We start from the raw sequence: 12,921 nt of genomic DNA on the forward strand, positions 1-12,921 counted from the left end.
AACATTTGAGATGCTTTTTAGTGCAGGATGGGTCCATGACATTTAATTTGCATAGGATGTCGAGCTGTCTGACAATAAAGCTTAATGATGCATACTTGTTGGCAGCATGGGTATAACTGACTAAACCACAAGGAGGAGAGAGGAGGGGGGTGAGTCATTTAGCAGCATGTGTAGTTGTATCTCCTCTGTTGATCCTGTTTAGCACTTGTCACCTGCTGGCTGTAGGTAGTAAAATCTAAATATTTCTATTTATAATTTAATACATAATTATGTTTTATGTAAAATATTTATATGTAATTTTTATGTTTACCTATAAAAAGAAAACCAAAATGACTATACATCCCCATTAATGGCTGTAGCAGGCAGGAGGAACTGAGGTGCAGAGATCTGCTAAAGTCTGTAAGGTATGAGAAGCCAGTGGGTGATTCAGATGCCATCTATCCAAAATTGAACTAATATTTTCAATTGAATTATTTTTTTTTTTAGTTTTATTAAGTAATGATGCTTACATATTTAAATTGGAATACATGTATGGGTTACTCACTCTTTTTTAGTCAAACCCATCAAGCTTGGTTGATGTTGGCAAACATTTGTAAGTTTTGTTGAGCCTATGACCATAGTTTTTATTGAATATGCTTTGGGATATACTTCTAGTAATTGTGTTCTTTATACAGAATCACAGTCTAACCATTCCAACCAATCAGACAGCGGACTTTCTGACTCCCTGGCCTCCTGCCATGTCCGTTCCCAGAGCATTGTGAGCTCCATCTTCTCAGAAGCCTGGAAGAGAGGAACCCAGCTGGAGGAGTCCAGCAAGGTAGCAGCATCTGCACAGTATTTGCCTATGTAAAGAAGGAAGGCATGAGCAGCTGGGCTGCATGAATAGCAAGCTGCTGGTTTACTCACTATTTTCCTGTACCCCATACCTGATTTCCCATTCCATTATACAGACCAGTGTGTAGTATTCATCATTTCTGGACAAAGTCATCTTCATGATGTTGTCACACGACCATTCCATTGGGCAAGTTGTGAGTCCATAGCTAAGAGACTTTTGTAACAGAATAAAGAATCTGATCCTTTTGATAGATTTACCAAATTTTCTTATTGAAACTACTCAATAAATGTATATATCTCAGAGTTGCATGGGAAATCTTAATGAATGGGGTCAGAATATACACTTTTGCATCATTTTGCTTTTCTGTCGCAACGCATTTTATTTCACTGCTCGTGTTTCTCCTGTTGCCTCATTGTCCCAGGTACCAAATGCGAAGCCCACCTCTGCTAAGGCCATCAAGCCCACAGCGATTTGTACGGGGCAGTATTAAGGTCAGGGGTCATATAAAAAGCACCTTTTTAACCTGGATGTTGTTAACTGGAATCCTCCAGACTAACTTTCTACAGAACCCTTAATCCTTTCTTAAAAATGAACATACCTTAACATAAACACCCTCTGGCTTTTGTTTGGTTACCTTTTTCCATATTTGAAAAAAAAAAATGGTTCTTGTGTATGAAAATTGTTTAGGGTTGAATTCTATTTAAATGATAACTTTAAAATTTTAATGCAGTTCCAATGCTTAAAGTGACACTAAACTAAGCAGCTGAATCTTAAAAATGCATTCAAGTACCTTAACTATTAAGAAACATGTATCTTATATATGCATCACTCAGCTGTAGATCTTCAAATCATGCCTGAATTGGTGCCGACACTGTCCGTCCTTCTGGAGGGTGGCTACTTGTGTTCCCCATGGTCCCTGTGTGTGTTGTAAATTAGTCACTGCTCCAAAGTCACTCCTATGATGGATTACAATAACTTTATAACAGATACAGGGACCATGGGGAACAAAAGTAGCCACCCTGCAGAAGGAAGGACTGGTGTCAGCATGAATTCAGAGATGATTTGAGGATCTACAAATAAGATACATTTCTTTAATAGTTAAGGTACTCGGAGTTTAGTGTCACTTTCATGTAATCCTATTCTCCCCTTCTCCACTGTCCTATACTATACTGTGGTAAAAACATATCAGCTGTTTTTTACCTGACCACAGCTATGGCAGCAGGTCATCTGGCAGAGCCCACTTATTAGGGACTGTGCCTGAACACAGATCCCATCCGTTGGTAGTGTTTTTTTCCCCCCAGAATACTGTATGTGTCCTAATTCTGGCAGCTGATGGGTAAGTACCATAGTTTTCCCCATTAGATATGGTTATAGAACTGGAATAGAGGACTTGTAGGGATATATGAGTAAAAAGTGATATGAATGACACACTTGTCTTTCCTGGACAAAATGCAGCTTTGAACAGTGCTAAAATTGTAGATACAGAAAAAACTTTCAAAAGACAAAAAGTGATTTAGAAAACCCGCAACAGAGTCATCGCAGTAGAAAAAAAGAAATCTACAAAGCACTATCCTTCCTTCCCCACTTCCCCCCACAAAAAAAAGCATTGGCTGCACTTGCATTTGAGCTGTGATCCACCTTTCGCTAGAGATTACATGACCAAAAGCTTTTGCTTATGTTGGTATTACTGAAGAGAACCCAGAGCATCTTTTTCTCCATGATAAGTGGGTTTTATTTTATTTTAGTAAAATAACTTTATGGTAAGATTTCAACAGGGGACCTATGAAAGGATAATATGTTGTTGGCGTGTAGTCTAGTAGTCTAGGATTCTTTTGTTTGTTTTGGTATGATACAAAAAAGTGTAAAGAAAGTAAAAAGCCAAACCGGACACATTCCATGCAAAACTCCAAACATGGAGTTGGACAAAACTATTGGCACCCCCAATTAATATTTGGTAGCACAGCCCTTGGATAAAATAACTGAAATGAATTGTGTCCAGTAACCATCAATGACTTTCTTACACCTCACTACAAGAATTTTGGACCACTCTTCTTTCGCCAACTGCTCCAGGTCTCTCAGATTGGAAGGGTTCCTTTTCCTAATTGCTGCTTTGAGATCTCTCCACAGGTTTTCTATTAGATGTAGATCCAGACTCATTGCTGGCCAGTCCAGTACTTTCCAGCACTTTGTCTGAAACCATTTTTGGGTGCTTTTTGACGTGTGCTTTGGGTCATTGTCTTGCTGTAAGACCCATGACCTCTGACGGAGACCCAACTTTCTGAGATTGGACCCTACATCGCACCCCAGAATTCTTTGGTAGTCTTCAGATTTCATAATGCCATGCACACAGTCAAGACATCCAGTGCCTGAAGCAGCAAAGCAACCCTAAAACATCAGTGAACCTCCACCATGTTTGACTGTAGGGACTGTATTTTCTTTCTTTTTCTGAAAACAGCAGAATGATGGGCTTTACCAGAGAACCGTAATTTTGTTTCGTCTGTCCACAGCACATTCTAGCAAAAGGATTTTGGCTTCCTCAGGTAAGTTTTGGCAAACTCCAATCTGGCTTTTTTATGTTTCTGTGTCAGCAGTGGGGTCCTCCTGGGTCTCCTACCATAGCGTCCCTTTTCATTCAGATGGCGACGTAAAGTGCGAGCTGACACAGTTGTGCCCTGAAGGTCGGCTTGAATTTGTCTGAAAGTTGATTGAGGGTCTATATCCACCATTCAAACAATCCTTTGTTGCAATCTTTGATCTATTGTTCTCTTTCATCCACGTCCAGGGAGATTAGCTACGGTGTCATGGGCTGTAAACGTCTTGACAATGTTGTGTACAGTGGACACAGAAACATTAGGATCTCTGGAGATGGACTTGTAACCTTGAGACTGTCCATGCTTTTCCACAAAAACTTGGAATGCAATTATTTCTTGCAATTTGGAGGAGGTGCCAATAACTTTGTCCAGTCCATTTCTGGAGTTTTGCGTGGAATGTGTCAAATTTGGCTATTTTTTTCTCACTTTTTTTGTACCATACCAATACAAACAAAAGAAATGAGAATGCCTAAACACTTGTAATTGCAATAATCTTCTGCGTGAAGTGGTGCATTATCTGACAGAAATTCAGTGGTGCCAATATCGGAACCCAGGTTGTATCTGTATGGCATCCCATGAGCGAAACCTGTTTTGCAAATGCAGTTTTAGAGTTTTAGCAAAAGGGTGCATCAATTAATTATAACTTAAAGTGAACCTTAGATTAAAAAAAAGCAAGTTTCACCTATTACATCATATGCCCCCCCGCCCCCCTCCCCAATATTACAAAACACCACATCATACATGTAGAAAACACCTGTGCAGCACCTAGGCAGGAGTGATGTCACAATCCTGTCACAATCCTTCCAGTGAAATATTTAGAGCGCTAGGCATTCTCATAAGAGCTAGCTGCTACACAGTGCAAATGTTAGAGTTTTCCAGGAGCTCACTGGAAGTATCCAGTGTCAATTTTGACGGCAAATTGATTAAAATGCCATTTTCGTTTTACTCACCTCATAGTTCTAGCCGACTGTGACAATGAGACTGTCACAGGTCGGCTCAGTAGATCGGGAAGTGAGCGAACACATACCGGCATTCGCTCACTTCTCGATCCTGTTCTCGATCCTGTCACGGCTCTCTGCCGTGACAGGGGAGGGGCTGGATTCCACCCTCCCCGCTCTGACTGGCGGAACGGACAGGGAAGGGGGAGGGTACAGCTGGCACTGCCTCTAGATGGGCAGAGCCAGCTGTCACTCACGCAGCTGGACGGATCCAGACATAATTGTTGGGATCCGCTTCAGCTGCGGCGTCTCAGTATACCGCGAGCTGTAGCTCACGGTATACTGAGCCTAGGGTGACGGGAGGGCGCTAGTTTGTGTCCTCCAGTTACCCTAAGGAGAACTATGGGGAAAAGCCCTAACCCCATAGTTCTCCTTTAAAGTGACATGTCTGTACAGTTGGTGCAACAAGTGTTTGCCAGCTGGTGTCCTGCTAAGTAGATCAGTAGGTTATTATTCAGTTGTGCACGTCTCCCTACTACAGGAAGAGTAATAGCTTAGGGAACCGGAAGTCCAAATGCAATAGTCATTCCCAGAATTTTCATTTTCGTTACATAAACTTCTCTATTACTTATTTTTCGTTTTAGTTTTCATCACTAAAAAAACATGCAAATGACGGGGGAAAAACAAAAATATTTTGTCAAGGAAATGAACACTGGAAGTATCTTGATGTCACCCTCTCTAGTGAGAAAGCATGCTATAAAGCAGGGCTCAAAATTTCAAGTCCTGAGCTACTAGCCAGGCCTTAAGAGTCACTAGCCACCAGTTGCCCCACCTAACCCTTACCATGCCCCGGCCTTAACTCCGCCCCTAAACACACCCTCTTAAATAATCTTATGATAATTCTTATCTTATGATAGTTGCCGCTTGTAAACGGCAGATTAGGGATTCCTGCTGCAGGAAAACGCAAGTTCCTGACACAGGAATCTCTAATCACACCTGAAATATACTGTAAGTGTGAATGGGGCCTAATATAAACATACACTAAAGGTGTCCATACACCTGCTGATTATCGTACCATCCCACGATCGTACGATAATCGGCAGGTGTATGGGCAGCGTGCGACCGCTTCTACTGTAAGGTCGTACGACTTTTGTCTTCCAAGCACGCTGGAAAACCTGCCGAAAATCTTAAAATTTTTGGCGGGTTGGTGGCGTGGTCGTAATACCAATGCCGCACGGGCCGGTGTGCGCAAGCGCACACTGCCCACTCAGCACTGCAATCATCGGAAGTCCTCCCCTCAGCGGGGAGGGCTTGCGATGATCGCAAGTACGATCAGCCTGTCCAAGATGGGCGGATCGTCCGACATTTTTATTACCTTACAACCATCGCACAATGAAAATCGTGCAATGGTGTAAGGTGTATGGGCAGCTTAAAGCACAATAATACACTGCTCAACAACTGCTCAACAACGTTACACCTCCCCCGCACAAATATAATAATAAAATTCCCCCTGCACACAAAAAAACCCTTATTAACCCTCCCACACAAAATTATAATATACTCAACCCCTTCCCCCCGAGCCCCCTCACCTGTTCACGTCTTTGCAGGGAGGAGGCTGTGAGCAGGATCGATCCCTGGTTTATCTGTGAGTGATTAGAGAGAGCTGCAGCAGACCTCACTATCACCCCCAGATAACCAGGCATCGATCCTGCTCACAGAGATTCTTTTGGCCGGAGCTCAGAACTGTCAGAGCTCCGGCCGAAGGAAGCCGGAGCTGCTCTGCATCTGTGCATCTGTGTCTGCATCCGACACAGATGCAGACCGTGGAGCTTCTCCCGCAAGTCAGGTACGCGGTCTGCGACCGCGTGCCTGTCATGTCAGCTGGCTGTAGGCCACATAGTACCATCTCGCGGGCCGGAGTTGAGCCGGTACTTGGAGACCCAAATTTCCACTTTATTTTTACTCGCAAAATGCGAGCAGGCGAGTGGAAATTTTGAGCCCTGATATAAAGTATATTTATTATTTTTTTACACAGGTTTTTTTTAATTTTTTTAAGGAAGGTGTGGTGTTATGGCAAAGAGATGGGGGGCAGGATGTAATGAGAAGACCTTGCTTTTTAGTGTAAGGTCTGCTTTAAGTAATCTTGTGGCACAAGCTTGTGATTAACTTACAGCTGCACTTTATTATACAGATATATTTATTGCTGAGTGAAAGTTTGGATGGGTAGACATATGTGGTTACATGGTTCTCCTAATGTAGGCCTGTGGAACTACATAGTAATGCTAGTGTTTCATTTAGGATGATTTGTTTTTCAGCAATACACATGATTCTTTGCAATTTCATATTGTTTTTGATTGGAAAAAAAATCAAGCAAAAGTGTTAGCTATGCTGTTGAAAATCAGTTTTCATTATCAATCAGTTGACTACATTTGATTGGTAATGATAGCCTAAAGGAAGAAATAGGAAACAAATTGGCAGCATAAAACAAATTCATCAAAATCAGAAATTGTCCACCTTGTTTTCAAATCAGCCACACACATATAGGATGCATTTGGTGTACTGAACAACAGGTTACCTGTGCAGGCACCGTTCGGTGAGAAAGGTTTACCTATTCAACATTGCAGTATATCATATATCTTACCATCTTTTCAACCCCCAAACTTATTTACAGTTTATCACGGGAGAAATAGGGCGCTGTTGTTGCTGATCTTTCTGAAAATGCTAGTTGCCTGGCTTTGTGTCCTTTTGACCTAAAACATGAATGCAGCTCGCATTGCTCTGGGTCAGTAACTCCATTGGGGGTTTTTAAGCAGAGACCAGAAATTAGCATTTTCAGAAGGAGGTTACAAAGGTATTTCTCTCATGTTAGGTTTGTTTTAATGTTAAACTCCAGACACAATCAACATACACATGATAGTACTAGCAAGCTCTTTCTATTATGTATAAGCCTTCTTTTCACGTAAGCTGGTAGCATACTCACAATATCCCTCTTTATTTGTTGTCTTCATTTCTTTTGAGAGGACCAGTTATTCAGCCTAGCTGCCTGTGAAGGCAGCACACAATGCCCCTATGTAGTTTACAGAACGCTTAAGGGGACCAGTTACCCAATGCACAGGCAGCTAGGCTGAATAACTGGTACCCTTAAGCGTTCTGTAAACTACATGGGGGCATTGTGTGCTGCCTGCAGTAAGTAGATACAAACAATGATGTGGAATAGTAGGCATAGGCAATGAAAGGGGAGTTCTCAACACCTCTGCCACTGCCTCTCCCCTCACTATGCCAGGATGTGTGAAGTGATAGTAGTGTGCCTGCGCTATCAGAGCATAGGCAAAGAACAAAGGAGTACATGTTTGTAATGTGGTCAGTATGCGCCCTGTCTCTGTTAATGCCCTTACAGTGCATACAATGGTGCTGTAGGCAGTGACCGAGGAGTTCAGAAATCTTGTCATTGACTATACTATTTGCAGGAATGTCACTTGTGTTCTTCTGCAAGCACAATAGTAAGTAACACACCATTATGCAGCAGTTTTAGTTTTACCCATAGTTGAGCTTTAAAGTGATTCTGTCAAGAGAGAAGTATGGGCCTACCCCCTTTCCCCAGAAAATGCTAGTTGCCTGGATGTATCTGGCTGCAGTACTTTTGAGTCACAAACCTGGAACAAGCAAGCTGGTATTGAGTTCCACATTTCCTTATCTTTGATATCTATATATTAGTTCTAGGTCAGAGACTCGGAAAGCTTTGAAGCCAAAGCATCAGTATGGTAGCCAAGGAACTAACATTCTCAAAGCAGAAGTCGGCAATGGCAGGTTCCATACTTGTTGGGATGTCAGCAGGTTGAATCACACTGTGGTTAAAAAAAAAATTCCCCAGAATACAAGCGGTGAGATCTCCTTGCTGGAGGACCCATATGCATTGGGGTTGATTTACTAAAGGAGTAGAGTATGTTCTCTATGTAAAATTATTTTTCATTAGCTTAATGAATTATGTAAAACTGTGCTGACTTCAGTCGTCTTGTCTCATTTAGCAAATCAACCCCATTGTCATCTATTTCTATTCTCTCTCAGAGTATTATACACAGACCAGTAGTACACACTGGTTTCTTAACTACAGTCATTATTTGTGTGTGAGCTGGTAAATTTGCAACACTGTAAAACATATGAATTCTGCCCATAATTCTAATAAATCCATTTCAAAGCGCCACCAGGCAGAAAAAGGGCACAGTTCCAGCATCCAGTGAAGTCATAAAACATCTAGTGTATACAGTTCATTTATAGAGGAGTTTGTCGATAGAAGTAAAATCTATTTAAAACATAAGGGTTTCCTCTGCAGCTGCACATAATGGGTGCTGAGAGGAAGTTGGGTCATACTGGGACACAAGGGGGCTAATCTCATCTTTGTAACTGATCAGCAAAATGCTGTATCTTTTTCTGGGAAATTAAGCTATGTCCTGCCTAACTTGCCCCTTCTCTCCTTTTACTCTTCTGCATTATCACTTTTGTCCCTGTGTTGCCGTCTGTTCTCCCAAAGTGTCTTGTGTCATACCCTCATGTTAAATCATATGTTGCAAGTTATTTATTGTTCCATTTTGTAGTCTCTCTTTTACCCTGGACATTCTTTGTGATCCAGTGCTGAAAATGAGAACTGTTAATTTCTGCATCTATTTTAAAAAATGATCTGAATTTTTTTTTATGTGGACCTTGTGTAAAAATGTGTATTTAAGGTGTACCTAAGTGTTCTATGGAGCTTGTGTCTGTCTGCTTTTTATCTATCCTTATTCCAAAAAATGTTATTTTCACTAAGATTTTGAAACCGAAAATAAAAAAAGTCTGGCCGAAACCTTAAAAAAAAATGTTCTAACCTTTTTTAAATTATTTTTTTGTTTTTCTAAATTTAATTTTTTTACATTGATTTATTTTTCTAATAAATATTTTTATTTTTTTACTTTACTGTTGGGGGTTTCTGGAAAATATCAGGGGTCTAAACAGACCCCTAATATTTCCCTTTTAAAATAGAAAAAGAGATTGAGGACACCAAGTCCTTGATCTCTTTTTCTGCAGCCCTTGGTAAATTGAACAGGAATCCTCTATACTGAGTGTTCCTGTTCATTCATAACTTGTGGAGATGGTATGTTTACCATGTGCACAATCATGAATGAACAGGAAGTGATGTAGAGCACTTCCCATTCATTCATAATTGGGGACACAGTAAACATACTATGTCCTCAATTATTTACAAACACTCAGCGATCACTTATCACTGAGTGTTTGTACCGCTCTTCTTCCTGACACGCTGTCACAGGAGGCTGAGCTGGCAGTATGTGAGGAGAGCTCAGTCTCCTGTGACAGCTGACTCCTCCAACGCACCGCCTGCTCACCCTCTTGTGAAAGGTGTCTCCGCCCCCCACACCGCTCTCCTGATCTGTCACAGGAGGCTGAGTGGGGAGGTGCGGGAGGAGAGCTCGGCTTCCTGAGACATTGCGCTCTCCTCCCTGCTCCGCTTAGCCTCCTGTCAGTTTCCCTCCTCCTCGCTGGATGCTGCGCTATGTCAGAGGAGACACAGAGCAGTGCCCAGCGGGGAGCAGAGAAACCATGGATGCACCACAATTTCAGCCGAAAGTTAGTACTTTCGGCATTTTGCCAAAAGTGCTATTTTTGTCCAATATGTTTCAGCGGACAAAATTACGGTGCATCCCTTTTCATTTCACTTTTTTATGGTTTATATAACTACTTTATTCATGTATAAGGCTATATTTATGTTTTTTTTTTATATATATATACATTTGTTTTTAAATTCTAGGCTCGGATTGAGACCTTAAATCGACCCCTAACATCACTGACTCCACAATCACACATCCAGTGTAAAGCAAAATGCTGCCCAGTATCCAGGGCCAACCTTCAAAGCACCTTCAGCAATTCAAACAACTCAACACAGTACAGTCACCACAAGGCCACAGGTGTTTATAACTCCAAATGGAGCAATCCCTCCACCCCCACCACCGCCTCCTCCTCCTCCACCACCACCTCCTGGATCTGCCATGGCAATGTTAAAACTCACAAATCCATGTGTGCCACAGATGCCTCAGTTTACACCGCCTCCACCTCCTCTCAAAATTCATCAGATTGAAAAGAATTCCACTGTCCAGACTGCACAGCCTCCACCACCCCCACCTCCTCCACCCCCGCCTCCTCCACAATCATTCCAAGCTCCAAACAAGCAGTTTGTGCCTGTTGCTAAAACGTCAGTACCTGCTGCTAGTCCAGCATCCACTATTGCCACGGGACCACCTACAGTACCGAAAAAGCAGCTACACTTCACACTTTCCCAAACTCAACAGCCTATTTCAGCACCATTAGTTCCTTCTGGCCCAACGCCACCTCCAACGCTGCCTAAACAGCAAAGCTTTTCTGCCAAGCCTTCTTCCTCCCCACAGTCAGTCATGCCCTCAGTTAAGCAAATTGCTAGTCAGTTCCCACAAATGCCTCTTTCAGATTCCCAGCCACCTAAGCCAGCAACTCCAAGTACTGCTCCCCAGTCTCCCCCAGCTGTCAAAGCAAAACCAAAATGGCAGCCATTTTCTGTTCCATCACCTGAATTTCCTCCTCCTCCCCCTGAGAGTAGCTTAGACTTGCTGCCACCCCCTCCACCACCACCACCTCTTCCTCCTTCAACATCACCTGTGCCACCACCTTCTCCAACGCCAGACAAAACAGGCTCTCCTTCCAAAAAATCAAGCAAGACTTCAAGCCCTGGAGGCAAAAAGCCGCCTCCTACTCCACAGCGTAACTCTAGCATTAAATCCAACAGCTCTGCAGAGTACTATGAGTCAAAGAAATCATCCGTGGACAGCCTTGTTAGCAAATTTGAGGAATCACCTGGATCTCCATCTAAGGAATCAGCACACCCACCTGCAGCTCCACCAAAGCCCGTTAAACTTAATCTCTCTGGGGTAAACTTGCCTATGGCCTTTCAGCAAGTAAACCTTTCTGCTCAGATGTTGCCTTCCACAAAAGAACCCACCATGGAGTTTCCATCTCCGCCGTCTGATTCAGAATCTGATTTTCCACCTCCACCAGCAGATCTTGAGCTTCTTCCACCTCCACCTCCACCTCCAGATGGCCCTCCTGCTTTGTTTTCTGGCAGCACCTCACCAAAAGTGGCTGTAGTGAACCCACAACCTCAGACGTGGTCAAAATCATCTGTCAAGAAAGCCCCACCACCCACTAGACCGAAACGAAATGACAGCATGAGGCTAATGCAAGCTGAAGTGACAGAACCTACTCCCATTAGTCCTCAAGTACCAACCTCACCGAAGCCCAGTCTAAGTGTACAACCGGAGTTTCTTGCTGACCTTAATAAGACTCTGCAGCGAAAGTCTATTACACGACATAGTTCACTTTCCTCAGCCCGTTCATCCAGACCAGAACCCACTGCCACAATGGATGATATGGTACTTCCTCCACCACCACCAGAACTATTAGGAGACCATAAAAAACCAAACTGCTATGGAAGCGGCAATTTATCAGGCTATGCAACGTTACGAAGGGGACCACCTCCTGCCCCACCTAAAAGAGACCAGAATACCAAACTTTCTGGAGATTGGTAATCAGTTAACAACTTTTTGCCTAGTTACAAACTGTAAAAACTAATGTACTATGATTTAGGATCCTTGTGTCATAATATTCAGTCAAGAAATGCCGTTTGGGATAAAGGTCATTGTGCACTTCATATGCCTCCTGTTCAGCAGAAACAATTTCCAGAGATCCAATGCTAGTTCCCAATGCGGACAGGACCAAAACACAGTTCATATTCTACATATAAAGAAACCTTTTTGTAGTGTATGTTGGTGTGCAGTGTGTCTGCATGTATTCCTACAATAGGCTTATAATTCTGTAATTAATAATATAGCAGATGTACAATAAAAGATAACAAGAATGTTTTATCTCACTCTGTCTGGATTGGGTTAGGAAAGTTTTTAAAACTTGGTGCAGTAGATGTTCTACTATTCAAGTCACCCATGTCAGTATGACTTTAAGTGAACCTGTGAGACATTTTAAACTAATAGTCCTGAAACAAAGGGGTCTATTTATAAATGTTTTCACATGAGCTTCATATATCATTCACCCAGGAGTCACACATTTTGCCAATCAAATCTAATAAGAAAATGTATAAATCTTAAGTGAAAGTTTATGATTCTTCATTGAAAACATTTATAAATAGACCGCCAAGGTGTCTGCTGCTATTTTTATTAGCCATAAACCCTCATCTGTGCAGCTTTTGATTCCGTTTCACTTTTAATAAAAGTTTTGATGTCCATATCTTTGGTGCTCAGTTCCACTCACCTGTCTGTACCATATCCCATAAGAATGTTCTACATGGCAATGGAATGCATTAATTAGGCTGATTACCCAGGACAGCTTCTTGTATTAAACTAAAGCTAAATTCGAGGGGCCTACAGACGCGGGTTTTCTGGCTATTGCAGGAAAATCGGACATCTTGTGGTATAAACTTTTTGAGTAGAACTTCTTTTTTTAATATTAAATATTTAAAAATAGCTCC

At 42.1% G+C, this 12,921-nt stretch overlaps 1 protein-coding gene across 1 annotated transcript in view; it reads left to right on the forward strand.

Annotated features, from left to right (window-relative positions):
• RAPH1 (Ras association (RalGDS/AF-6) and pleckstrin homology domains 1) overlaps positions 1-12,432 on the forward strand; it is a 69,487-nt gene extending 57,055 nt beyond the window's left edge. Inside the window, 3 exon segments of the mRNA XM_018554025.1 lie at positions 675-817; positions 10,162-10,224; positions 10,226-12,432. Coding sequence (XP_018409527.1) covers positions 675-817; positions 10,162-10,224; positions 10,226-11,968 — 1,949 coding nt within the window. The 3' untranslated portion in view covers positions 11,969-12,432.
• Positions 12,433-12,921: the final 489 nt, after the last annotated feature.

This window comes from Nanorana parkeri, unplaced genomic scaffold, assembly GCF_000935625.1.
Source record: "Nanorana parkeri isolate BGI_ZX_2015 unplaced genomic scaffold, ASM93562v1 scaffold139, whole genome shotgun sequence".
Lineage (NCBI taxonomy): Eukaryota > Metazoa > Chordata > Amphibia > Anura > Dicroglossidae > Nanorana > Nanorana parkeri.